This window comes from Corvus moneduloides, chromosome 6 (assembly GCF_009650955.1).
Source record: "Corvus moneduloides isolate bCorMon1 chromosome 6, bCorMon1.pri, whole genome shotgun sequence".
NCBI classification, from domain to species: Eukaryota; Metazoa; Chordata; class Aves; order Passeriformes; family Corvidae; genus Corvus; species Corvus moneduloides.
In genome coordinates, this window is record NC_045481.1 from 60,287,704 (window position 1) to 60,315,087 (window position 27,384).

General features: G+C 39.2%; 1 protein-coding gene across 1 annotated transcript in view; it reads right to left on the reverse strand.

Moving 5' to 3' along the window:
• Positions 1 to 1,652: 1,652 nt before the first annotated feature.
• Positions 1,653 to 27,384, reverse strand: part of PRMT3 (protein arginine methyltransferase 3) — a 55,242-nt gene continuing 29,510 nt past the window's right edge. Inside the window, exons 11-15 of the mRNA XM_032112531.1 lie at positions 25,002 to 25,189; positions 22,908 to 22,994; positions 11,822 to 11,872; positions 11,535 to 11,622; positions 1,653 to 2,288 (exon numbers count right to left, since the gene is read on the reverse strand). Of these exons, the coding sequence (XP_031968422.1) occupies positions 2,179 to 2,288; positions 11,535 to 11,622; positions 11,822 to 11,872; positions 22,908 to 22,994; positions 25,002 to 25,189 (524 nt within the window). The 3' untranslated portion in view covers positions 1,653 to 2,178. The remainder of the gene's footprint in view (positions 2,289 to 11,534; positions 11,623 to 11,821; positions 11,873 to 22,907; positions 22,995 to 25,001; positions 25,190 to 27,384) is intronic.

Genomic DNA, 27,384 nt, shown 5'->3' on the forward strand with positions numbered 1-27,384 from the left:
TTTCTTTCTGTTCTGAATACAGGAGCACACACTGAAGTAATAAACTGAGGTCTGAAATTGTGACTACCCTAATTGCTAAAAAATATTTAAAAATTTGAAACACCAATGACTGATGAACAAGTTGTTCCTACCACCTGGAGGAAGAAATGTTTCCATGAGTTATGCAGAATTCCAGCCATTTTCACACTATTTTGTTTATTTATTAATTTTTAATTCAACTACAGATTATTTGCATCTTTGGCCACATTGACCATGTGCCTTAGAATAAAGGATCACATTTGTATGAAGGATTACTATCTCTTACTGGATAAATTCAAGGGCATTTCTACCCTAAGTAGTTACTTTCCACTTTTCTGCCTCAGATTCAATCATTAGAATTCCTTTAAGAGAGTAGTTATTGATCACGTTTCCCACAATATTCAATTATTTGAGTAACAATTAGGAAATGTAAATAACTGATTGTGCTGTCAGATAAATCCCATATTTTACAAGTGCTAGACTGAAAAAAGCCCCCTATAATTGATGGGTTATTTCCACAGCATGCTGTGAGACACTGGCTACTAGATCAATGTTCACTTGTGCATTTGAAATTCTTTGAAAATCCAGTGCCTTTATCAAATGACCCTCCTCAGGCTTTACATTAATGAAAGTCTTTTCAGAACATTTTCCCACTGGTTAGATGATACCAAATCCTCTGTTCTTGGCAGAGTTTGGGTTTTTGGGGGTTTATTTATTTATTTTATAATAGCATTTACCTTTTTCTTTTACACATTTTCAAGCTTTTTTTGTCTTCATTTTTAGCCCTGCAACCCAAGCCTACACAAACTCTCTACCAGGCTTTGCACTGCTATCCCTTTTCATTCTTTTTCTTCCTTTCTTGTCTTCTATGGCAGCATTTACACAAACATAGAATCTGCAGAAGTATAAAAAAATTCAAACTGGAAGAGCCCTGAACAAGACCAAAATGGATATATGTCACCAAGCAGGAAAAATGCTAGCAGCTCACTGAGACTCACATGTGTTTATCACTGTAGAGCATTCACACTTCTCAGAGACTACTGGGAAATAAAACTTGCATCTTTCGTTTTTTCTGTGTGTGCAACTGTCTCGTTTTTTATGAAGTTTTTTTATATTAAAGCCTATCCTGAAAATAGAATTTATAAACTGTGTGCAGTCTCACTTGCATAAACTTAGGGATCTAAAATCAGTGTGAGCAATGAATTCACACTCGCTAGTGGGTGAACACAACAGCCAAGGTGCCCACACGGGTGGCTCTGCCTCACACCTCTGGAATGAGCTGCCCAGGCCAGGTGTTCAGCACCTGAGCATTCCTGTTATGTGAGCTGAGCTCCTGAACATCCACATGTTAATCAGGGCATTTAAGGGGTCTAAAGGGAATTCAAGAGCTTTCACATAGGAATGAATATCTACGTGCACCCCCCTCCCTTGAAGTCAACCCCTGACTGTCCACAGGAGTGAAACCAAACCCACCCTTCCAGCAACTGCTATTTGTTTGTTGTGTTTTTCCTAAAGCTGCTAAAATACACACTAACCCGACAGGTTAGTAGAGAAAAAACTGTAGGCACAAATAAATGAGCCATCACAGGATAGACAGAATTTCCAATTACACAGAACACAAGGAAAGCAGCAACTGCATTATATATCACACTGGGTTCATTTATTTAGACAAATGTAACTGAAATGTGTACAACTTTTAAATTGCAGAAGTGTAATAAAAATATCTTCTTTGTTGCTGCTGTCTTGCAGTTGGAATTCCAAAATTATTCCCACTGGGATTTTCCAGCTACTGCTGAAGTGCACTGACACATGATTGTGCTGCTTCTTTCATAAAAAAATACTATACAAGGATTCTGCCAGTGGAAGAATAAAACACTACTGAGAGATCATATTTATTGTTCCTTACAGCAAGACTTTAAGCTCATTTTTCCTCACCCAGCAGTCTCAGGTAAACCAAACCCATCTTTCTTGCTTTCCTCACATCACGTGAAGCAGCAGAATCTGATTTTGTCGTAAATCTTGGTTCTAGGTAACTTTTCCATATCCTTGTGTGTGCACACATACAAACCAAAGAGTTTACCATTTTTGGATATTTCAAAACACTTATCAGCAGTCAAACATAGCATTTGAATTGAACACTTCCCAGACATGGACAGAGTTTCACTGAAGGCTGTAGGTCTGCTGTGCGTCCTTCACTGAAAGGGTGATGAAGAGGGACCGCGGATCCTTTCTGTTCTTGCGGACTGTGATCTTTCCTCTCAGGGCCTCTCCTGCAAAAGAAGGAAATTGCTCTGGTTACAGTACTGAATGACTCACAGTAACCAAAGATGCATTGCATCCATGTTGCATGAGAAGCTGTTACCAATCAATCAGAATTTTAAAAGTCTACAAAAGTTTAAGTTTTCGAAGCTCTTGATAACAAACCTAAGTCAAACTAACTGCAGTTAAACGTGGAGAAGTGCTGAGTTGTGTTGGATGCTTCACTTCTCAGAGGTTCACCCGAATTGTTGATATGCCAAACATTTCACTCATGGCTGGGGAAAGCCACTGTATCCCTTGGATACAGTCACCATCTTGGGGTGAAACCAAGCAGGCACAGAAGCCTATTCCCTTCCTACTGTATGGGCCATGTGGTTTTTATTTGCACTGCATTTCATATAAGTTCTGACTGGGTACTTTTTTTATCTGGAAGGAAACTACCACAGAAATCTCTGTGGCATTTCAAGTATATACATTATTAATTGCAGGTTTTGTTTTACAAAGTGTCAATGTCCTGAGCTGATAGGTATGTCCCTCAGTCACATCCAGAGCGAATGCTTTTAAAAACCTACTCTCAATTCCTTTTCAGTCCTCATTAAGACCTGTCATTTAAGGAATATTTGTAAATTAGGAACCCATCAAATAGAAACACGCACATTTGTAAATTTGTACATTCAGGAAGTCCACTGCTGAGCCACCTCATCCCATCATTTCATACCCAGAAGAGCTACATCTCAACAGATGATTTGCTGAACACATTACAGCAGGCCATGATCCCAATCTACAGCAGTAAGTTCCCTGCTCCTCTCCCATCAGGCCTCCCTCGCCCCATTCATCTTCATCCCTCACACCAGCCACATCCACTGCTGCTACTTTTCTATCTCACTGGATCCAAAGTATTTTCCAGCTGTTCATTACTCACTGTGATTTTAAAAGCCATTGCTAATATCCTGCTAAAAAGCTTTCTTACTGCAAAAATGGAAACAAATAGTAATTTCAAAACTAAGCTGGTTTCAAATTCAGGAAGAATTTTGGAGGGCTCCATTTGGCAGAATTCTCAGTTGCATCCACAAACAGTAAACTGTCAGAAAGTTCAAATTATGAATTATAAATGCAGGACATTTTGTCAAAGGCTGCAGTACAAATATCAAAGAAGGCTTATCAGCAAGAATGACTGTAGTACCAAGGATGAGGAGAAAAAAATTTTTTTATCATTTTGGTTTTTTTTTTTTCTCATGTGACAGTTAGCTGGAGATTCCACTACAATTCCTGTGCAGTTTTGTTATGGGGAATCAAAAGACTGACATCACACAATGCAATTTGCAGAGAATTGTGAAAATGGTTTCACAGATTATTTTAACAGAGACAGGTTTGCCAGACATAAGGACAAGATAAAGAAAAAAGGGCATTATAGTCTCACTCCAGCTAGGAAATTTAACCGAATTTGAACACACAGATTTTCAAAACTGCTACAAAATTACCTACTTGATTTATTTTAACATCCTGTGATAACAATTCAGTAAGAGTAAAGAGCCTCTGAGAACTAAAATTCTATTATTTCAATTAATCCGTACTTCAATTTTCCCATTTAAAACATTAATACAAAACAATAAAACAAAGCAAAAACTTAAATGTAATTTTTATAAATAGCTGACTTCATAGGACAGAACCCCCAGATTCTGCTTGCAAAAACAGTTAATGAAACAAAGCATTCCATTCAATTTTCCCCAGCTATTCCTTATGCTGTAACCACATTAAATCTGCTTTTCTGAGAAGCCTTTTCCGAGGGCTGAAGCAAACAACAGCAGTAACAGAAAGGCAGTTCTGAACAATTAATCAATGTCATGCAGATAGAAAATGACGGATGTTTTCCCCCATTCTCTGTCCTAGGAGCTGCCTGGAGGAAGCTGTCTCTGGGACTCAGCTGCATCACCTTGCTCTTATCACGCTCAGCTGAATGCAAGTAAACCACACAGTGCCATTGCAGTTTGATTAGGACAAAACTGAATCCATTACCATCCCCTCCCTGCATTTTTATTATCCCCTGGGGAGGCTTGAAATTTTTCCCCAAATGGAAAAAGCACAAGAGTTCAGGACAAGTGCGGTATAAGCTTGGCAAGTGCAGGAAAAATACACCCCTATGTCCATACTGACTCCCTGTCACATAATGCATGTCTGGTTGCAGGCTCTATAGTGCATGTGCTCTGGACACTCAAACCAGTTTATTTTGGTTCTGACTTTTACCACCAGTAAAACTGTAAGCAATTGCATCTGTCACTTATGTTTGTGCAATACAATCACACATGGGGCCAGCCTGCAGTCTGTGAGCCAAGGTCTCTCTCAGTGCAGAGATCCCAGGATCACCAACAGTGTTCAGGCCCAACAAATCATGTTTTTTCAGTCTATAAAGGATTTGATCAAAACCAAAGATTCTACAGTCCCTTGCATGCATATCCATAACATGCACTTAAAGCTTGAAAAGCCCCATGGCATGTAATGTGAGGAACTACCCTGCCTTTCAATACAACTTGGTGTCTTCTCCCTCTTTGATCACAAAAAAGACTCAAAGAGTTACTAAAGGCAGCCAGCAATCAAGGTCTTTCAGGTTTCCTTCTTTTCTTCCCATGGAGGAGTTTGATGAAGCTAACAGTGGGACAAGTAAGAACACAGTACTCAAACCATTATTTATTCTGAACCCCAGAAATTAAATTCTTAAATTCTGAATTTAAGAAACTTATGAAAGAGCTCACTGGAATTGTTTCAGAGAGCCGCTAGAAAACTGCAGTGGCTTTGGGCTAAAGACACCTTAACTACTGAACTGCTGGTGAAAAGTACCTTTACAAATCCCCTACACTGTAAAGAACCACTGAGTGGGTTTGTGCCCTCCCAGTCACAAAGCAGGAAGATTTGATACCGCTCTTCACAGTGAGGTTGTCCTTGCTGGAGGCTGACAATTTAAACACAATCTAGTTGAAATAACTGGACCTGCTATCTAACGCAACACTGAGCTCTAGCATGCAACAGAAAAACCAACAAGTCTCAAAAGAGTCTGGAAGAGCTGGGTAAAAAGCAGTTTCCAGATACCATTTATCTTCTGAAAATGGAAAACAAGAAAAGACTGAAACAGTTTGTGGTGGGACCAAGAGCATTTCCCTTAAACTCAGGAACTTATCCTTAATCCACCCATTCATCTTCTTAACCTGCAGGCACCTGCAGCTGTGCAGAGACTGCCACCTTCCCCTTTGGCCACTTCTACTGCATCTCCAACCCAGTGTGATCCAGCGAGCAGTTTCTGTTCTGAGCAGCAGCCACTGCCTTTTGGTACCATCCATCTGATCTGTGATAACCCTTCTGCTGGGCTGGCTACTTTTATAAAAGTTACTTTTGTTTGCCAAATCCTTTCTGTTGCATCACTGTTCACCCTCTGCTGAAACTATCCCGAGGTTCTGTCTTTTCCTTTCATGCTCTGACTATATTTTCTGAAGAGTTTTTGCACCAAACTGACGTGTTGCAACTGCTCAAGACAGCCTAGGAATGAGGCTGCTGTGAAGAAGTCTGAACTGCCAGCTGAGCAAGGCAAGGCAGGCTTGTGTGGCTGCCTGAGGTAACCTGTGTGCACTGCAGGTGACAGAGAATCCCAGACAGCTCGGGTACCACAAAGAGTTGCCACATGAATGATGAATGCAAGGTCCTCCTCAATGTAGAGCTGCAGTGGCCAAACTCACTCACCTAGAACTAGGCTTAATTCACCACCTTTTGTAGTGGAGATTCTAAACTGTATAGCCTTGTCCCAAGCTTCCTCTCAGCAATGTGACAAAATTCCGAGAAAACCAGATTGTTGTTGCTCTTTGAACCATATTCCCTTGCAGCTGCAGAACTTGCAAAGGGAGGCACACAGAATGGCATCTGTGTCATCAGTCCATCCAAGTTTTCCTGTCTAAATATGGAATTTCTATTATCTTTCAATGAGACAGAACAGCCATGGGAAGAGATTCTTTCAATTTAGTGCCTGAAACTCACTAAAACACCTAAAAATGTTTCTGAAAAGTCAGCAGGATCATTTTAAAATGCAGATTTTGATAAATACAACATAAGACTTGCCAGACTTAGTGTGACCTCAAAATTCAAGTTTTAACATTTACTAGATTTTAAAAGCCAGCATCACCTTTGGAGGTGCCACTTGTAAATAAACAAGAAACAGAATTCTATAGACACCATGTTGCAGCTGGAGACAGGCAAAACAGACACTAAAATCTTAATTAGGAACCAAATTATCCAACTGGGATGCACAATATTGAAGTATTTCAGTATAGGATCAAAACGTTCAGACAGATTAATCGTGCCGGCATTGTTTTCCTACTTTTAATAGTGCTGTCTAAGTAGACAAATCATCATTTTTTCAGTCTGTAAATTTACAAACAGCTTTCCAATTACAGAAACTGGGGAGTTAAAGACAATCAAGGATTTTACAGGAGCTTAGTCATGTGAGTTCTGCTCCAGCTTTGCCGTGCTAGCCCCTTTAACACCACAGAAAAACAAATCAAGGTTTTATTTTCACTGCAAGGCAATATCAAGAACAGGAAATGCCGACAATAGGCTGTTTTATTGCTAATAGAATTTGCCTGCATACAGAGCTGGGTTTTAACTTAATGCATTGTTACTGAAAAGATTCTGTGGGCCTTTTAAAATAGTTTTTGTAAGCATTTAATTTATTTACTAAATTCTTGAGACAACCAAACAAGAATGATGTGATTTTTTGTTTGCTTAACAGGAATATTTCAACAAACAACAAAAGGAAGAGACTCATTTTTGGACCACTAACGAGAAAAAGATACTGCTTTGGCATCTCAATTTCAATCTTCAAAATAAAGACATGTTCAAGCTATTAAAAAGGCTCTAAGAGAAGGCTGGTACTCTGGGGGGGGTCTACAATACATCACTGTTTTGTCTGAGAAAACCCAGGATATATTGCTTCTTTCTCCAGTTTCTTTAATTTTAATTGCTTGCTAAACAGTTAAAGCATATCCAACATGCTGATGCTATTTTGTTTGACTTGACTGAAAATCAGTTTCAAGTCTCTTGTCACAGTCCATGAGGAAGAAGACTGGCTTTTCAGAACACGAGTAGTAAGAGGCTATCCCCCACTCACACATTAAATCTAAATTAAATGAACAGAAATTATCCATTAAATATATCCATTATATACAAAGCTATCTACCACACGTATCAAGCTGAAACTCAGCAGCAAATCATAAGTATTAATTAGGTGTAGATTTTATTGCCTCTCTCCAGACCTTTGGACCCACAATTAACCTCTCCCACTTTATCCCAGAGATGTATAAACATCGAACATGGAATGCAGGCTGCAGCAGGACTGGCAAAGGAGGCAGGATGAGCTCCAAGGCCCATCCTTTGGCTTGCAACTGGCTTGATTCTGTTATCATTAGGATAGATCAAAACATTCAGTATTTTTTATGGCTGAGAAAATAGATCTATTTTTACAACAAATAACCTGGCATCAAACAGCTGAGAAAATTAGCTAGTTCACACTGCAGAACAAAACAATTTTGCCATGGCATAAAGGAGCATTTTCCAGTTAAATACCCAGCAGGTTTGGATATCTGTAAGCCCAACCTCTTTTACAGAGCAAAACCAAATACAATCAGTGCTTTATAACCACTCCAGGCATAGCCCCAAAAGCTATAAAGCATCTGATAAGGGACTTTTAGTCAGCCTTACTATTTTACTCGGAATTAAAAATCTGAGGGAACCATTTTTCTTCGCTGGGGAAAAACAGCCACTGCCCTATCTGAAAGATGCATTCAAAAGAAGAAAACATACAAAATGTGTTTTCTACCAGCAAATTTCTCTTTCACAACCTATTAAAAAGCTACAAGCGAATGCCATCATGGGAACACTGGTCAGATTATTGCAAGAGTCCAATTGCATTATTTCTGTTTATTTCCCCATATTTATCAGAAAAAAGAAGAGTTTATCTTGACCGATGGCATTCTGGCTTGGATCTGCAATAGGGTGGACAAAGGACCAGGGCAGTGACTGTCCCCCAGTTTTGGGCACCGCTGAGGCCCCACCTCGAATCGTGGGGTCAGTTTTGGGTCCCTCACTGCAAGAAAGACTTTGAGGTGCTGGAGCGTGTCCAGAGAAGGGAACTGAGCTGGGGCAGGCTCTGGAGCACAAGTCTGAGGAGAAGCAGCTCAGGGAGATGGGGGGGCTCAGCCTGAAGAAAAGAAGGCTCAGGGCTCTCTGCAGCCTTCTGGCTTCTCTACAACTCCCTGGAAGGAGGCTGTAGCCAGGTGAGAGGTGGTCTTCTCCCAGGTAATGAGCAACAGGACAAGAAGAAATGGCCTCAAGTTGCACCAGGGGAGATTTAACTTGGACATTAGGAAAAATTTCTTCATGGAAAGGGTTGTAAAGTACTGGAACAGGCTGCCCAGGGAAGTGTAGATGTGGCACCCAGTGACATGGTTTAGTGGTGCCTTTGGAAGTGCTGGGTTAATGGTTTGACTCGATGATCCTAAAGGTCTTTTCCAACCTTAATGGTTCTAGGAATATATTTAGTCACAAGTGCATCTTCTTTGCTGTTTCTCCCGCGGCCATAATGTATTTCTGAATCTAAGAATTTAGACAGAGGGCTGATGAATGCTGGCAAACACAGGGATGGATGTAAAGGCTTAAGGGATGCAAATGTGTTTAATCTAATACAGTTACTTTTGCCTCCAGTTAACCTGCATCGAGGAAAGCCCTTTTGAAGACAGAAAGTTTCCTCAAAAGCTCAGTGCACTCAGAGTGGAGCTCAGTTCAACACACCAGGCTGAATGAGAAGTGGTAATAAGCAGTGCTAATTCATTAACAAGGGGGACAAGAGAAACAGCTGGAAGTGCAACTTCAAATAGATTGCAAAATGAGTTTGAACAGTTTGCTTAGTTGATAAAATGGAAAGACTGAAGAAACAAAAAATACAGCTAAGCACAAATTATCCAGATGAATATTCAAGTCACTATTTTGACAAAGAAAAGAATATAAAAAAGTAAGATAGGGAAATCTGTACTTACAACAACATGTCTTGAGGGAAAAAGATTTTTGGAACAATGAAGGAGAAGGATCAGAGTCAGAGGGAATGGCTTTTCCAGAAAAATCACATAAATTAACATACATTCCTATGTAAGTATCAGGAAGCACCTTCTGCTTGATGGGTTTATGTCACCCATGAGCAACAAATATCCCACAGAAATTAAGACTGGGATTACAAAAGAAAAGGAAATTACATCAGGAGTTTCTCTCAGAGTCTTCTCTAACACTAGAAGCAAAAGGCAGACAATCCTAGATTTAAGTGGTAATTTCATAGTAGATATAAAACCAGACAGAATGGGCAAAAGGATGGGAAAGGGGAACTCAAAAAAGGACAAAGAGAAGGAGACAGGCAAAAAGAAAGAGAAACAGCTGTAACAAGATTTGTTATGGGAATAATGTTAAGAAATATGAGCTAAAAAATAGGAAGGAGGGAGTTACAGCACAAGTCATCTTGAAGGTCAACTTGGTTGTGTTCACTGCTTCAGAGCACATTGTTTCTGCAGCTGCCTTCAGAAAGTCACCACACCTAGACTAGAACTCTAGGCTGGGGCACACCTCCCAGTAATTTCACAGATCTGAAAAATGTCAAATGATCTCTGTAATATGAAATAATGTGCATATTTTAACAAATGTCATTGCACTTTAAAAAAATTCACTCTATGACATTGAGATTTAATGAGTAGCAGCAAGGGGATCTTAGTCAGCCTTGTCTAGAAACAGAATCTGAAGAGAACACAAGCCAACTATGAATGCACAAAAGCACGGGTGCACCCCAAGTGACAGGACCTAAGAAAGCGCAAATAAAAATTGTTTAAGAATATAAAGTCAAAGCACGAAAGACAGAAATGATTTGTCAGATACCACAGACCTCAGTGCCTTTAGGAAAGAAGCTCCTGGTAAAAAGTTGTCATGTCTGATAGCTGGAAGAGGCAACTGTGGAAGTTCAACTGAGTGCAGAAGCATCCACACAACTTCTATTCCTTTCCCCCAATACGTCTGGTCTATTTATGAACTGTTCAGGTCAGGACCACTTATTACCACCACTTTATTAACTGCCCAGCAGAAATGAGCCCCATTCTGAGGCTCCTCCTTTGGTCCTGCTAGTATGTAAAGAAAAATGGCCCTCAAAGACAAGTGATTCATCACTGGGTGAGAGTTCAACAGTGGTGAGTAAATATCTAGTGGCCAACTGGACAAAAACAAAATAACAGCATAAAAATTTAATTACTTAATTTCCTTTGATTATAAAAAGACTGTGAGAGTCTGAAAGAAAGTTCTACAGGAGTTAAGAGGTTAAGGCTTATAATTCTTGACTTGTTGTACATCCATCCTCTTGCATGACCATTGTATGAGGGTCATGGATACGGGTCTCTAAAGCAAGGAATATTTGACTACTTGTATAAAAATGTGCTTTCAAGACTTCACAAATAGAACTAATTAAACCACTAACAAGCATCACTTTAGTCTTCAAAACCTCACCTCAACAGTTTATCATCCGAATTCTGTTCATCCCTGATGACAACAAAAACCTTTTTACTTGCATCAAATTCAAGGTGAAACTTATTACAGTACTTAACCAATTTATAAAAATTTACAGTGTATCAAACTAACCTATTCAATATTTCAACAGCTCAAGTTCATGGCTGTGAGTTCTTTAAACTGTTTTCATTTTACAGAGTAACCCCGCCATGACAGATACAACCTATGCATATATTCATGATCCTTTTAAACACAGGACAGTTCAGGAGGGCTACAAGAAATCCTGTTCAACCACTTGACAAATGTGACATTTCAGAATATTAGCAATGTCAAAATTAAGAGAATGTCAATAGCAGTGTTCTGGTCTTACAATTTTCTGCATCAGAAATGCTTTGATACAGAACTTTTCTCACCAAATTTACAGTATGGAGCTATACAAGTATAAGATATATGCCCACTTACAGGGTACTTACGCATACATTTATGTGTAATTTTAAACAAGAATTTTGTACACAGACACTTCCCTGCTTTGCTGAGACAAAAAAATTCCTCCAAGAGCAGCTGAAAGATTTATTTACTAGTTCTTTTTGACACTTACGTAATTTTGGAAGTATTTTGTATCTAGATTTAATGGTAACAGCACTGTAACACAACCACTGTTGCACCACAACTGAATTTAAATATACCTGCTTCTACAGGAATTGGCTTCTCCAGGAGAAAAACTGTCTGTTTCCAGTGTGTTTTGGTACACTGGGGACCAGTTGAAAACAAGACCTGCAATGGGAGAGTTCAAGAGTTTGATTAAAAACAACCTTTTTCATATCATACCACATCAATCAATTACCAAACACAAATGCATATGAAGTCTTACAGCAAAACAGACCCACTGCCAAACACCTTGAGGCAAAATAAAATACACCACCATCCTCATCTCTCAATGATATTTTTAAAATGCATAACCCCAAATACTCACCTTGTTACAGCAGTTCTTCTCAAAAAATACGTCAAAGTAACCAGCAATTGCCTATAAAAAAAGAGGTGAAAATGTGACACTCAAATTCTGTGATTCATATATGCACTTCCTGGAATTTCTACTCCTTTTCAAGTGTTTCCAAGAGGAACAAGCTTATATTTATGGTTTCAAGTATGCTAGTAATCCTAAGTAAAGAAAAAAAAAAAAAAAAAAAGCTGCCATCACACCTTTGCTCTATTTGAGAATATTCAGCCCACTGTAACTGCATTTTATTTCGTACCAGATTTTAGTATCAGTTTTCAAAACAACCCACACACCTTAACTGCAACCAGAATCATATATAAGAAAACAGCCTTTCAGATGTGCAAACCCACAAGCACAAAACTCAGTCCTTGTCCTGTCCATGACCCTCAGTAAACACACACCAAGTACGAGGGATTCTGCATGATTTGCTCACTTGCTGTGTGGCTAAACAGAATTTCCACAGGAGCTCCCTGCAAACAGAGGCAGAGCAAAAGCAGGCAGGGAGTACTTTTCTTCCTCTTCTACATGCACAGATAAGGAAAAACATTCACAAATGCTTCCTGCTGGCCCTCCCAGCAGCTAATAGTTCGTAACTCTTCATATGATTCCTTCTCTGTCCCTCCTGCCATCCCACTCCTAACCTCAAGAACCCCTCTCTTCAGTGCCTAATTTATTAGTGGGACTTTTCTTCCAGTTTGAATAGGAAAAGAAAACATAGACTGGTTTGGGTTGGAAGGGCCTTAAAGATCATCTTGTTCCAACCCCCTGCCATGGGCAGGAACACCTTCCACTAGACCAGGCTGCTCCAACCCCATCCAACCTGGCCTTGAACATTTCCAGGGGTGGGGCAACCACAGCTTCTCTGGACAACCTGTGCCAGGGCCTCATCACCCTCTCAGGGAAGAATTTTTTCCTGATACCTAATAGATACAAAATGTTCACACACAAAGCAGCATATCAACGCTATTCGTCACTCAGTCTTTTAATGCTGGACTGCTTTTTGGACAAAAAATGGCTTGTGAGAGTCCAAGAAAGCCCAAATAAACAGCTGGAAGATGCTAATAAAATAACCACTCCAGTTTCACCTGTGAAATCCTGTCCATGCTCACCTTTATTTGCTTTCTCCTGTCCTATGAAAAGGCTAAAGCACATCAGACCCTGGTGCCAAGGCCAAGTTGGGCTTTTCTATCACATCAGCCTGAAGAAATGACCCAGAACAGAGCTTTTGAGTAACCACAGCTCCACAGCTGAGCTGAAGTTACTCAGCTGGGGGACTCTCTCTGTTCCTGTGATGGGAGGAAGGGACTCTCCCCACATCAGCTGGAGAGCATTCAAACAAAGTATGTACCAGTGCAATGATGGCAAGCCTGTTCCATGAACACTCACTGCAAACAACCTATTTTAACCTCCCTCTTACTGCACTAGGGGTTTTCTCCCAGTCCAGGACCAGGAAACTGTTGTTCTGAAGAGTTAAAAAGGACAAGTTCTGTAGCACACTCGTCATACAGATTCACACACAGATTGTGATGGAAAAAAAAGTCAAACATGCTTACAAAATTAGGGTATAGGGTTTTATCATGATGAAATACATAATATGAGTAAGTCATTCTGGTATTTTTCCTCTCCAGTATAAATCCAAACCAGATGTTGCCAACACGGCGGAGAACACCATGCGCTAAAGCAGTAAAACTGCGCGAAAGCACCTGCTTTTCAACGAAGGGCACTCCAGACAAGCCTGGCAAGTTCCAAATTCCAGCGTGGCTAAAGAGTTAAAATACAAAACTTATGAAGACACTGAGAGCCCTTCATGACAAATGAGCATCAGACAGTGGAAAGAGTGACTCTTCCAACCCTTTAGTAAAGTCCTATCACTCAATCTGAGAATCTCATTCCCAAGTGAATTAAAGCCTTGTCTCTAATATGCCTTTTGAGTAAAGACTGAGAAGGTTTTGACAAAGTTCTATTGACCCATCAGACTACTTTCATTGATGCACAATCTTTTCTGGACATTAGTCAGAGATATACCAAGTCATAAAAACATTTTTCAATCATCAGCTCAATACTGCTGATATACTTACAAATAACACCTAGGATATGATTACTGCAGGAAAACAAGGTTGCGACAACAAAAATACATCGAGGAGAAAAAAAATCTGGCTTTCAGAGAAAACAAGACAATTAAGCTACATCTTGGATCAAAAAGCCAAAAGCTTCAAGCAGACAAACCATAGCTAAAGTGGATGCAATTATCCATACACTTGGTAACAACAGGTGACAGAAACACCCTACATGCTACCCTGAGAAAAGGCCCCAGATAACTGTTTTTTGGGGTCAAGTTCAGGTTGAAAAGAAACTCAGCTACAAGCAAAGAAAGCGTTCCCTGCTGCCTCCCCTGCGTTAAGGGAAACAGGATTTGTACCTTTTGTAAATGACTAGGATAAATAACTGTTTTATTCTTTATAATATCAGTGGTTTCCCTATCTGAAACAACCTGAAACACTGACTTTGAATAGCTAATCCACAGTAGTAATAATAATTATTACACATCACAAAGATTGCCTTAATCAGAGCTCCAGGGATTACAGAGAACAAGAGTTCTACATTGATCCATTAATTTCTTCTTGTTATGTTCTAAAATGGATAGATGTCCTTCAATATTGAACACTGAAATAATCGTTGAGCCAAAAGAAACCAAAACTAGAAAAATATTATTGCTCAAGTTCCTGAGGATATGCTCCTGTGAACAGCTCTGGGCATTCTCCAAAATTCTGTCAGTTAAAACTGGGCAGTGGAGGCACCCCAAGACCAAAACACACACTCTGGTGAGTTGTGTCAAGAGGCAACCCCAGCCCTGCTTAACTGGACAGAAATTATATTTTTAAATACATTGAGGAGAGAGTTTAAATGACATTTTGAAAACTAACTGTAAGAGCACCTATTGCAATCGAGAAATCTAATGAGTATCTTTCATTAATAATTTTCAAAATGTTTTTGAGCCAACTAAAAGAACCAACCACACACACGGTTTGATGATCTTTCTGAAAACAACTATGCAATTGGTTTTTACCAACGGTGTGTTTAATCTCCAACTCTTCTCTCATATTTTAAACCTGTAGGAAAATAAGAAGTCTAATACCAAACCCAGCAGTTACTGACCACCTGCAAAATTTGTCTAATACTCCCTTATGACAGCTATTCTACAAGCCAATTACAGCTGAGGAACTACAGAAAGCAAAAAAACACAGAATAAATATATCTCACTTTGATGCACATAGCCTGTGGCTCACCCTTTTAAAGTAAGAAACTGAAAAAGTTTAAACCTGCTGTTCAACAGAAACAGTTATTTGCATATATCCAGGTAATAACATCCATCTCAACTCTATGCCAAAGCTTCCCAGTAACTCCAGCCTACATTAACTACCTCCTTTTCCTCTCCCTGATTTCACATGGAAGATTTTGAGTGTTAGACTGCATGTGTCACCCTGCCAGTAACATCACTTTGAAAGGCACTCAATTTATCCAAATAAGACATTATTTTCATTAGGTAAGTTCAGTTTTATTTCTGAACAGACACCCTATAGGAAATATTAAATTCACCAACTGTTCTCATGTTTTGCATGGCCCTGCATAGTTTGTGTACATTCATATGCTCATTCAAACACAATGCTATGCTTAAAATTTTAATTATATTGTTCGTGTTTTCAGATATTTCTGCTTTTGAGCTGTTTTGTCATATTTTGTGTGCCCCAGGCCAAAGGGATCTCAAGCCAGCTACACAGATGCCTACAGACTCCTTACAAAGAGCACACCCAGCCTTCCTAAAACCTGCCAGGTGATTCTGTAGAATGACAAAAGAAAGACTTGGAGGTGCTGAAGAGGCTTCAGAGAAGAGAATGGAGCTGGGGCAGGGTCTGGAGCACAAACCTGATGAGGAGCAGCTGAGGGGCCTGGGGGTGTTTAGTCTGGAGAAAAGGAGGCTCAGAAGGGACATTCTCACTCTCTACAACTCCCTGAAAAGAGGCCTTGAGAAAATGGCCTCAAATGGCACCAAGGGAGGTTTAGACTGGATATTAGGAAAAATTTCTTCACCGAAAGGGCTGTCAGGCATTGGAACAGACTGTCCAGAGAAGCGGTGGAGTCACCATCACTGGAGTGATTTAAGTCATGTGAATGCAGCACCTGGGGACATGGCTTAGTGCTGGACTTAAAAATGCTGGGTTAGTGGTTGGACTCAATGATCTTGAAGATGTTTTCCAACCTAAACAATTCTGTGCCTCTGGAAAAGTACTGAAGGATACAAGGGGCAACACAGTTCAAATTATTTGTCCTCTCGGTGTTTTGCAAAAGGCTTGATACAAACCATTAGAATTTCTGGTTTTGCATGAAGCAGTGGGAGTCACAGAATATTCTGGGTTGCAAGGGACACACAAGGATCATTGAGTTCATGGCCCATATGGGATTGGTGCCTCAGCCTTGGCATTATTAGTACCATGCTCTGACCAACTGAGCCAATGGTTCAGTCTTCCTTGAAAGAGCTGTGCAAAACTAAAATCTCTGACAGCATCACACAGGTCTGTTTCAACACACTCCAAAAACCCCTAAACCAAAACAACCAGCACCACTCTTACGGTGTGTTAGTGTGTGCACTGCACCACTTCAGAAATGATCTGGTATCCCACACTGATGTACTGGGGAAAAGAAGAAAAAGAAGGTAGAAGTAAAGTACATGCAGATGATGCTTTCTTCAATTTTATCTACAATCGCTAGTCCTGTTAAGTTAAAAACAAAATCTCATAAATCTAAAAACTGCCACAAATCACAGTTGAAATACTTGAAAATAAAAAACTAGCTGTAAAATGGTGGGCTTGTTTACAATCTTCTTTTAAGGAATTGATACCTTCTTTCTTTTTGTAACTTGGTGTTTTATGTCAAAATGCACAATTATGTATCTTTTATGTTTGAGTGCATTTCAGAAAAACACTTCTGTAAAAGTGAAGTCCAAAATACTTTCCTTTCATTTCACTTTTGAACACTATCCCAAACTGCAGTAGCTATAATAATCACAAGCATCTATTAAATATGCAATACTACAAACAAAGAGATTTCCAATGCTTACAACTTGAAGGAAGATTAGGTCCTCCCCTCTTGTATAATTTATCACATGCAGCAAAATATAAGGAAAAAAAATCACAAGTGGCACACTCGAAGCAATCACAGACACATGCATATTAAAATGAAACATAGGGCTGGCCAGATTTTCATTAAAGGTTTCTTTTACAAGAAGTCAAACTAAAGAAAAGGAACAAGCAAATAACTTCCCCATAAATTCTAAATGAAGCTTTACAACTACTGCCTAGGATTCTTTTCTTCTTGTTTTTAATTTTTTTAAAGGATAATGATAACAGTTATTTCTCCTTCTGCAATTTCTCTCATCTTTTTGCTACACCTTTGACAGCTCATTTACAACTTCACCTACAACTAATCAGTAAGAACTTAAATCTTCTCTGGAAAAATCTTTCAAGTGCTAGTCTCCTGAATACCATGAAAGAGGAAAACAAATATAATGACTTCTAAACTGGTAATAAATAACTACAACACCAGCCTGACATATGCTTGAGCCTCAAAAGACAGTAAATATTGGGAAACACTACCTAAATATTATTCTTCTTGTTCTCAAATAACTTGCCAGGAGAAAAGCCGAGCTACGAGGACAAAAACTCCAACCCCAGAACAAAGCCAATCTATTTACCCAGGGAACTAAGGTGGCCAAATAAAGAATGAAGGAAACATTTAAGATCAGATATACATTAATAGATATACATTACTGAGACTGCACAGCAACATCCTATAAAGGTCAACAAAGAGTTCCCTCAACTAAGAATAAAATATTCCTGAAATTAAAATAGCAGCCATGAACTCCCACCCGATTTTGTCGACCACACATTTTGATGAAGAGTTCATGCAGTTTAAGGTCTTCATCCATCACTGAGGGTTTCTAAGGTGTCCATGCAAACATATGAAAAACCTGTAAATTAAGCAGGTCCTCCCACTAAGATTCACCTGTCTTCAAACTGTTTTTCTTCCCTCCCAGATAAATGATTTCAAGACTATTTTTCCTCCCCATTTATTTACGTAACATGCACCAAATATAATAAAACCACAAAAAGCTTTAACATACAATAAATGAGTATTAGTACATATTATTTACACTCCTCCATTCAGAGCCTTTAGGTGAAGTGCAAAGAAAAGTCTAATTTTAATTCAAACACATCTGAATGCTAAGGTTTTTTTCCTAAAGAAAATGGCTGGCTGTACGTGCAGCATTTTAACAGAACAAAACAAATGAGACTGCTCAATTCCTTATGAGAACTCACAGGCAACCTTACTAATTCACTTAGGAACCAGGAAATTAAAAATTATCATCATCACTATCACCTACAGTGAGTAATTTATCATTCTTGCTCTTCAGTAGTATCATGTACCAACAGTGAGTGGCTACAACAAATACAATTAGACAGCTGGCCACAGAAGTGGGAGATAATGTGCTTTTGATGGAGTTTATCCAAGCATGGAGATGGAATGTTTGTCATCCATGCAGCAGAGTTGCTGTGGTTTTATCACAGGGAAAAGAAACCCCTGGCAATTAAAACCCAGTGATTTTATGTTTTCAAGATTAATAATCTGGAGATCACTGCAGAGGAGGCTACAGGTAAGTAAAGAGCTGAGAAGGACTAAACCTGCTTTGTAGCATGGTAGAGTAGTATTTCCTTTACTTAGAAATCAGGCATTTGAGCTGGGTTTAACTGTGGTACCCAAACCAGATTTCTAACTTAAAAAACTTAGTTTCTCACATAAGATTGGAACCGAAGATTCCTATGTTAATACTTCTTGTTGGCTCCCAAGTGGAAGACCAGATATTAAGAAATGAAACTGCCTAACACTTAAAGAAATTTTAACCAGCAAAGATTTTTCTATAATCAGAATAATTTTCTCTAGTCAACTCAACTTCCTTTTTCCTCCTGAAGGTTTTAATACATCAGTCACGTCCTCTAGTTCATTATCCTTCTTTCACCCCCTTCCTCCCTCCCACTTTTTATACACATCCCCTGCTCTTTGACAACATCTCCTGGGAGCAATGAAGAGATACTGCCATTTTCCTCTCAGGGGATATTGTTATTCAGCTAGGAAAGATCAACCTTGATGGACTCACAGGGGAAATGCTTGCAAACAAAAGAGAAAGTTTGTCAATTGATTTCTATACTGAGGGTAATCACCATTATATTTTATCTCAAAAGCTCACACAGTGATCAACTTAGAATACAATTAATGAAGTATTTTTCTAGCAGCATCTACTAACTGATATTAGCCAGATGTCTCATTAAAATCAGCAGTGACAAACCCTAGCTCTTTATTAGGAAAATGCACTTCTGCAGGCTAATTAATTTTTTTTTTTTTTTTTTTTTTTTTTTGCTATTATCTTTGTAGGACTGAAATCAAGTCAACTTGCAATAAAAGTGCTTTGGAACAATTTCATATAATGATTCCATGCAACCGTTTCACGCTTTGAAAATCTTCAATCTTTGAAAGCTAAAATAATGATAGATAAAATTAATGCTAGAAAATACTTCGTTGTGGCAAAGCATGTGAGGAATAAAGGAAAAATTCACAGAAGCAGTGTGTGCTCTGAAAAAAGCCTTAACTACCCCACCTTGTCCCAGGACTTCTAAAAGACTAACTAGCATATACAAGGTCATTTTAAACCATTTATTTTTGCTTAATCATTTTGTATTTCTTATACACTTTTTTTTTTGAAGACTTACTTATTTTCTTGAACATCTGGAAGAAAAAAACTATTTAGAGCCTAAATCATTTTTTAGGCTATGACTCAATGTATTACAGGATCATCTGCAATACACTCAAGATGCACCTACAGTAAGACATGAGGCTGATCTCTTATGAGCACGACTTAATACTCTGCTAGGGTGTTTTTTTATTTTTGGTCATAAAAAAGTATGAGGGTAGTTTCAAATAGGTGGAAGGACAAGCAAATCAGAAGCATCAATGCTATGCTCTTAGTTTTGTGAACCGCACAGCTTTTCTATTTTACACAAGCTCACCATGATGGCTGGGAATTCAATGTCCTCAGTACACTCAATCCAAACCCAGAAAACAGTCAGCTGAGGAAAAACTAAGGACAGATTTTAGAAGAATTTAGCATTGTTTTACGTGGGCAGATAGTGCTAGGACAAGGGGGAATGGTTTTAAACTAAAAGAGGACAGATTTAGATTAGTTACTAGGAGAAATTATTACTGTGAAGATAGTGAGGCCCTGGCACAGGCTGCACAGGGAAGCTGTGGCTGCCCCATCCCTGGAAGTGTTCAAGGCCAGGCTGGTTGGTGCTTGGAGCAATCTGATCCAGGGGGTGGGATCCCTGGGCATGGCAGGGGGTTGGAACTAGATGATCTATAGGGTCCCTTTCAAGTCAAAGCATTCTATGATTTTGCCACAGAAACATGAAGTGAAGCCTCTCCTGACTGAGGGGTCCTGGGGGTGTTCCAAGTCATGACCCGAGCAAATGTGGTAATGAGTTGCTAAAACAACTACATTATGGTTCTGTCTCCTGCCAGCTTTTCCAGCATCCTGTCCTGTTAGCACAGACATGCAAACAGGCTGATGGGAAGAAGCAGCACACCCTGATGTGGCTGTTACTTCCAGAGATGCCAGCTGAGAGTTCAGCTCTTCAACCGTTAACATTATGTTGCACATTCCAACCAGAAGAGCCCACAGCTCTCTTTTCTAACTGCTTGCTAAATCCCACCAGTGCAAAGCTCCTGCAAACCTAAGTTCAGCAACAGCAGCCCTGCATTCCATGCTGCTGACACACCTCAGTGTAGCAATGTCTCCCTCACACTGTGGGGCATGCACACAGTGCCCTGGGAGGGAGCATGGAAACCCACCCCCCACAGCCAGGGACACTGCAAACCAGGAGCTGGTCTGCAGTAGGATCCCCAGAACAAATAACAGAACTATGTGCCCCTACATTTTCCAGCTGCCTGGTTTCTAAGGACAGATTATTCAACAGAACCAGTCCTAGCTCTGATGGTAGCACTGCTCTGGTATCAGCAATGCTGATGGCAACACCAGGAGGAACACGACAACCAAATCTGCTTCCACACTTCCATGGCTGAGGAAAAGCTGCTTTGAAATGAAATACAAGCATATAAAGATGGATTTCCTAATTGCTGGTTTTGTGGAATATTTTTTGTAAACAAAGCGATGTTCATATTTAAACACCCCCCTCCCCCCAAAAATCGTAAGAGACAAGTACAAAATCCTAGAATTTTGGGAAATGTAGGCAACTTTCTCTTTTTGTGCAGAAAATGAAAAGCCAGCAGAACAACAAAACACATATGCAAATAAGAAAAACATCAAATATTATTTTCAAAGAACAAATTGCAATCTTAAAGCATCTCCTCAAAAATTCTCAACATAAATAATGGACTTTTATTGTTCATTTACTGCAAGGTTAGGCAGCCTGATATGATGGATGAACTGTCAACCCTCAACTAAACTTCTACAATCCATCATAGAAACTGTGGAAATTTCACTCTAAGTGTCAATAAACCTAAATTATGAACTGCAAAATACTTTACAGCATTCTGATCATTTTTTAGAACCTGCATCCGCTGCAAAATTTCAGAAACACTGCTCTTCCCCCCCTTCCCTCCCCTTCTTCTTGGAAGTCATAAAATGCAGGTATACATCTTGATTTATATGCCAATGATACCACAGAATCACAGAACAGAAATGAAGTTTTTGTAAGAGCCTAGTGCTGGGGAAAACAATATTTCTAAAATAAGCTATTTTGATTTACCCAACATCAGAAAGACGGCCAACATTGTGTAAAGATCTCTGCTTAATCAGTTACTAAAATGTGGCCATATTAAGAAAATTAAACCAGGGTTGCAGGGGAGCTTGATCTCAAATCAAATCTGACCCTGCCCTGAGGCAACTAGATTATCCTATGATATCTTAAAACAGGAGGGTTTTTTTCTGTATGCACAATAAAATATACATATTTCCATTTAATAAAACAAAAAATGTTACTGTGTATTTACTTAATTTGGTGATAACTGACAAATAAATATGAAGTATTTGTACACACCTACTAATTAAAAATGATAATGATTGTAACGACATACATTGGAAAATTCCACTTTGTAACACCAGCAGACTCTTATGCAGATTGTTACACTGCAAAAACGCTGGCAAACACAGCAGCATGAACTAACATCCAAACCAGGAATTACATTGCCTGATGCAGGCATCCAAGATTTTGTCATCAGCCTAAGCAATTTATATCATATAGAAACATATTCTTTGTGTCCATGTCAGAGGAAGCCTGCAGCTCTTCTTTGTATACTCGTGCAAAAGCCCAATAAACCTGCTCAAGCAGACTTAATCTCAATATATTAGTAGTAAGTTTAAAATTACCCCTTTACACTTGATTTTATTATGTGACTTAAGCTTGAAACTCCCAAAAGTTTCAGAATACTCCAGACTGCAAAAATTTCAGTTTTTACTATAGATTTCAGAGTGTAATGCAAACTTTTGTCAAATTTGATGATGGTATTTTATTAAATTGGTAGAAAGCACTTATAATTTGTATTTAATATAGAAGCAAATTAATGAAATTACTGTAAAAATTAGGCCATCCTGCCTTTGCTTATAACGTAGTGTTGGAAAACTCAATGCATTACTTAGCCAAGCTAACACCAGACTTTCTTCTATTTCAGAAAATGGGCTAGAGAACAAAACAGAAAGATCCCAGTGTTAAGGCTCCTTACCCTTCCCTTTCCTCAGCTACCTGTATTATCCCGTAACACCATTACTGGAATTTTACATCCATCTCTCTTTATAGAAAGAGCTCATTTGACACCTCTATACTGCAGAAATTAATGTTTCAAGGCAAGGACTGATGATAAATTAAGGATAATTAATACATTGTCTCTTAGTCCAATGTGATACCGACCATGTATGAAGAAACTAAGATTGTCTTACCGTACACTGTGTGCTCATTGTAATGCTCAGGGTGAAATCTGAAGAGAATTCCAAGTCTGGAGTGGATGCAGTATTACAATTGATATGCTGTCAAAAAGGGTAATAAAATTCTGTCAGTGACAGTGAGGAATGCCACTTCAGATCTCCCTTTAGATGAAGGTTGTTCAATTGTTCTCATTATGAGACAACTTCTATACGGCAATACTATTTCAGCTTTCCAAAAAATGGGAAGAGACTAAAAAACTACCTAATCCCATGTGACAAAACACCTGAAACTCTTCTTCCTCACATGCCCAAATAAACAGACCGTTTGAGTAGTAGTGGTATGGAACTACGCATAGTAGCTCAGTCTGTTCAGGAAAGTTGCTTCTTGATGGCAGCTGCCCCTTGTTGAGAGGAGCAGTTTTCACAGGCATCTTGACCTTGTTCATGTAGTCACATGGTAAACTACAGCATAAACTGGTATGGGTTAAAACTGGGGGGTTTTGATTTGCCAAATTGGCTTTATATCTATCACAGAATAACTAGTTTGAAAGAGACCTTTGGAGAACCCCCTTTGCAGTCATTCACTGGACTCACTCCAGGAGAGTCATCTCACTCCCACACTGGGTAACCCAAGATTGGACACAGCACTCCAAAAGTCATCTCCCTGGGATGCAAGAGAAGATGAATCTCTCTTGAGTTGCTGGTGATAAGTCCTCTTCCTAATGCAGCCTAGGATGCTGCTGGATGCCTCTGCCACAAGGGTGTGAGTTACTGGCTCATGGTCAGCTTGGCATCAAGCAGCACCCCCAGATTCCTCTCTGCAAAGCTGCTTTCCAGCCAGTAGGCCCCCAGCCTCTTTTAGTACATGGGGTTATTCCTCCTTCCTCTCTGCAGGATTTCTGAATCCAGCTCTGGGGTCCTCAGCACAAGAAGGACATGGACCTGTTGGAGTGAGTCCAGAGGAGGCCACCAAGATGATGCAGCACCTCTCCTGTGAGGAAAGGCTGAGAGAACTGGAACTGGTCAGCTTGGAAAAGAGAAGGCTTAAGGGTAATCTAACTGTGGCCTCCAGCACCTGAACAGAGCCTACAAGAAAGATGGAGGGAGACTTTTAAAAAGAGCATGGAGTGACAAGGGGGAATGGATTTAAACTAAAAGACAGCAGGTTTAGATTTGATATTAGGAAGAAATTCTTCCCTGTGAGGGAGGTGAGGCCCTGGCACAGGCTGCCCAGATAAGCTGTGGCTGCCCCATCCCTGGAAGTGTTTGAGGCCGCACTGGAGGGAGGTCTGAGCAACCTGCTCTAGTGGAAGATGTCCCTGCCCAAAGCAGGGGAGTTGGAACTGGATGATCTTTAACCCAAAGCCTTTTATGATTTTTCATGCTGCCTTGTCTTTCTTTAGGGAATGTTTTCCTTCCTGAAAAGTTACATTATGAACTATACAGAACAAGCAGCACACCTGATCTGAGCAAATACACAAAAGTACCTTCTGTAATAATCATAATGATGAATTGGAACATTTTAAAACTTTCCCTACAAAATATAATCCATTTGTTCTGTGGGATAGCTATTGATTAAAACAATTTACCTATAATGCCACTGTTCCTCAACTCATTAATTTTACTACTTTGTACTGTAACTCCAGCAAACGAGCACATGCATTGATTTTAAGTTATGTTAAAAACCATGATGGCTAAATGAGAACAAATGAGTATAAAGCCATTCAGCACAACAGTTATGCTACATTCTGCATGATGACAAAATTTGATAAGCACCTACACCTGAGCTGAACAGTGACTGCTTGCGACAGCATGTATTAGAAAGGGACATGCATGCACTATTACCAGTAAAGCATAAAGTAAATTTGGTTTTGGATAGAAGAAATCATAGAACAGAACAGTCTAAATGTGGGAAAATTACCTTACTAAAAGCTCAAAGTTGGCAAAAAAAGCAATTGATACAAACCTTCCAGTCTTAACAGCAAGAACCTTACTGCACTTCTATAATTTTGAAGATACCAAAGTTTGTGTGCCATGTGAATTTTTGCCCCTCCTCCACAAACCAAGGAAACTTCTAATCTGCCTACTAAGCATTAGGTAATATGGTACCTTAATGACACTGGCTGTAGATATCAGTGTGTTTGGATCCAGCACCTCCACAACAGCTTCTGGAATGACAGCCTTCTTCATACAAGACATGTCAAAGCCATACACATCTTCCCAGAAAAGTAGCTTGTCCACATGTTTATTCATATCCCCAACAGCTACTAGACTGATGGTGCACAAGTCAGGATAGACTGTAATAACAGAAACAGAGTAGTGGAATTTTATTTTAGACACACATAAAGAGGACTGGTTTTTTTTCTTTTGTCTTAAAGTGATTAACATCTTAAAAGAATAAATAAAAGAACTTTTTTTAGCTCTTGGACAAGACACTTTTTCTACTACTTTATTTTTTAGAGTCCCATTTGTCCACAGAAGAGACTAGACACAAAAATTTAATTTTCACACACTACTTTGGTATTTCCTATTCATGACAAAATCTCTTTGTAGTTGAATCCCACTACCAGGAAATGATTGGAAACTTGATGACTGAAGAAAATAATTTGGAACAGCCTATTCTGGCTTCTATACAGAGACTAAAAATATATTTCATAACTGGAGACAGACACCCAAACAGAAATTCAGGTGAGGGCTTTGTAATAACAAGAAGCCTCTGTGAAAAGACCTCATTTTCTGAAAAGAGCAAGTATTCTTACTCAAGAATTTTATTCCTGTTTGCTATCAGCTCTGGCTGATTCTTACCTTACAACCTAAAAAATTATTTCTGGGTACTGGAAATAACCACTTTTCTGTCTGCATCTGAAGAGTAGGAAGTGACCTGACAGAGAGAAGAGAACCTCATTGATTCCCTCCCTCCCACTTTCAGGATAACAGCTATCATTCTTACACTACTTTCACATTTGCACTTTTCCTTCTCCCAAGAACATTTTCAGAACAAGTAACTATTTACAGCTTTTACAAATAGTAGTGGAAGACTGACATTTGCCTTTTTAACAGCTGCCAACAAAGTCAGTCAATCTCTTGGCAACCTCAACTGATTGGAAAACCTACAAAGAACAGCTGGTATGTACACAGCTGTCTATAACCCTAACAAATAGTAAAAGGAGCTCAATTTATATTTAGCTGGGTTTCTTTTCACAAAGAAATTCCCATGTTTTGTTCTTCAGAGTTTTAAAGCCTCTAAAGCCATATACATTGAATTCTTGACCTGGTTTCAGAGCAAAATGTCAACTAAAACACCCTATTTAATTTTATTTTATATTAATACATGAAAGGGGCAGTGTTAATACAACTGAAGCCAAGTTTCTCTCTTCTTCCCCAAAATCTGGTGAACTGTAAAAATAATTTTGTCTTCAGCTCTATTTGAAATTATAGTTTATCAAAATGAATATGGAGAAATCATTGGTATAGCATGGTCGGTCAGAAAAGCAGTACTTTCTACCTTGCAAAATACCAAAGATAGAAGCAGCAAATTGAAATCAGACCTTTCATATAGTGAGAATAGCTTTAGCCCAAAGGAAATATTCTTATAAATAGTGATTATAAAGAATAACCTTGTCGAATTTTTTTTGTTATATAAAGACAGTAAAGGAAGCACACTGACATTTTTCTCACTGGCTGACTATTTAAAGCAGAATAAATAAGTATCAGCAAGCTTAAATTGGAATCCCATTGGTAAAACCATCATCACCCCTACTTTGCAGCATTTCTCCAGGAACAGCCTACAATTAACCCAGCAATACAAAGGCAGTTTGAGGAGAATCCAAACAGGAGAGCATTCAAACTGTCCTGTCCAAAACAAATCACTCGGTTCCAGCACACCTGACAGCTGTCACACAAGCACTAAACATCACCATCTGGCAGTGGGAGTATCTGCAGGTAGTTTCTGGAGCCATCACTAAGTGAAGTGTGTTTCTCCAAGCTTTCCCACTGCTGTTTAACTGTATGTGTGTACTACACTTGCCGTTACCTCACAGCATTTCACACCTTCAACAGCAACCACTGATGCTCCAAGAATTAAAAGACAGTGTGATACAGACAACAAAAGCAAGGGACAACAGCCTTTGAGGGATTATTTTTTAGTGGAATAGGTTTCATAGGACACAATGGTATGGTGAGAAGAGAGATGAAAAGACTGGCAGCCCCTGGTTACAGAAACACACAGGAGCATTGCAGTGCTACTGGAAATGAAAATGAAACCCACAACAAAACGTGATCAACTACTTTATAAACTTCCTTCCTCTAACTAGTCCAAATTTCTGGGACATTCTGTAAACCAAAGAGAAATTTAATCACCTCTATCAAGCATAAAATATTTGAACTAGATCATAATCAGTTTTCGTTAAATCTTTGTTCTCATGGCAAATCCTTAAATCAGCACTGGAACTCATGATGGATTATACAAAGTGCTTAAGAACAAGGGAAAACG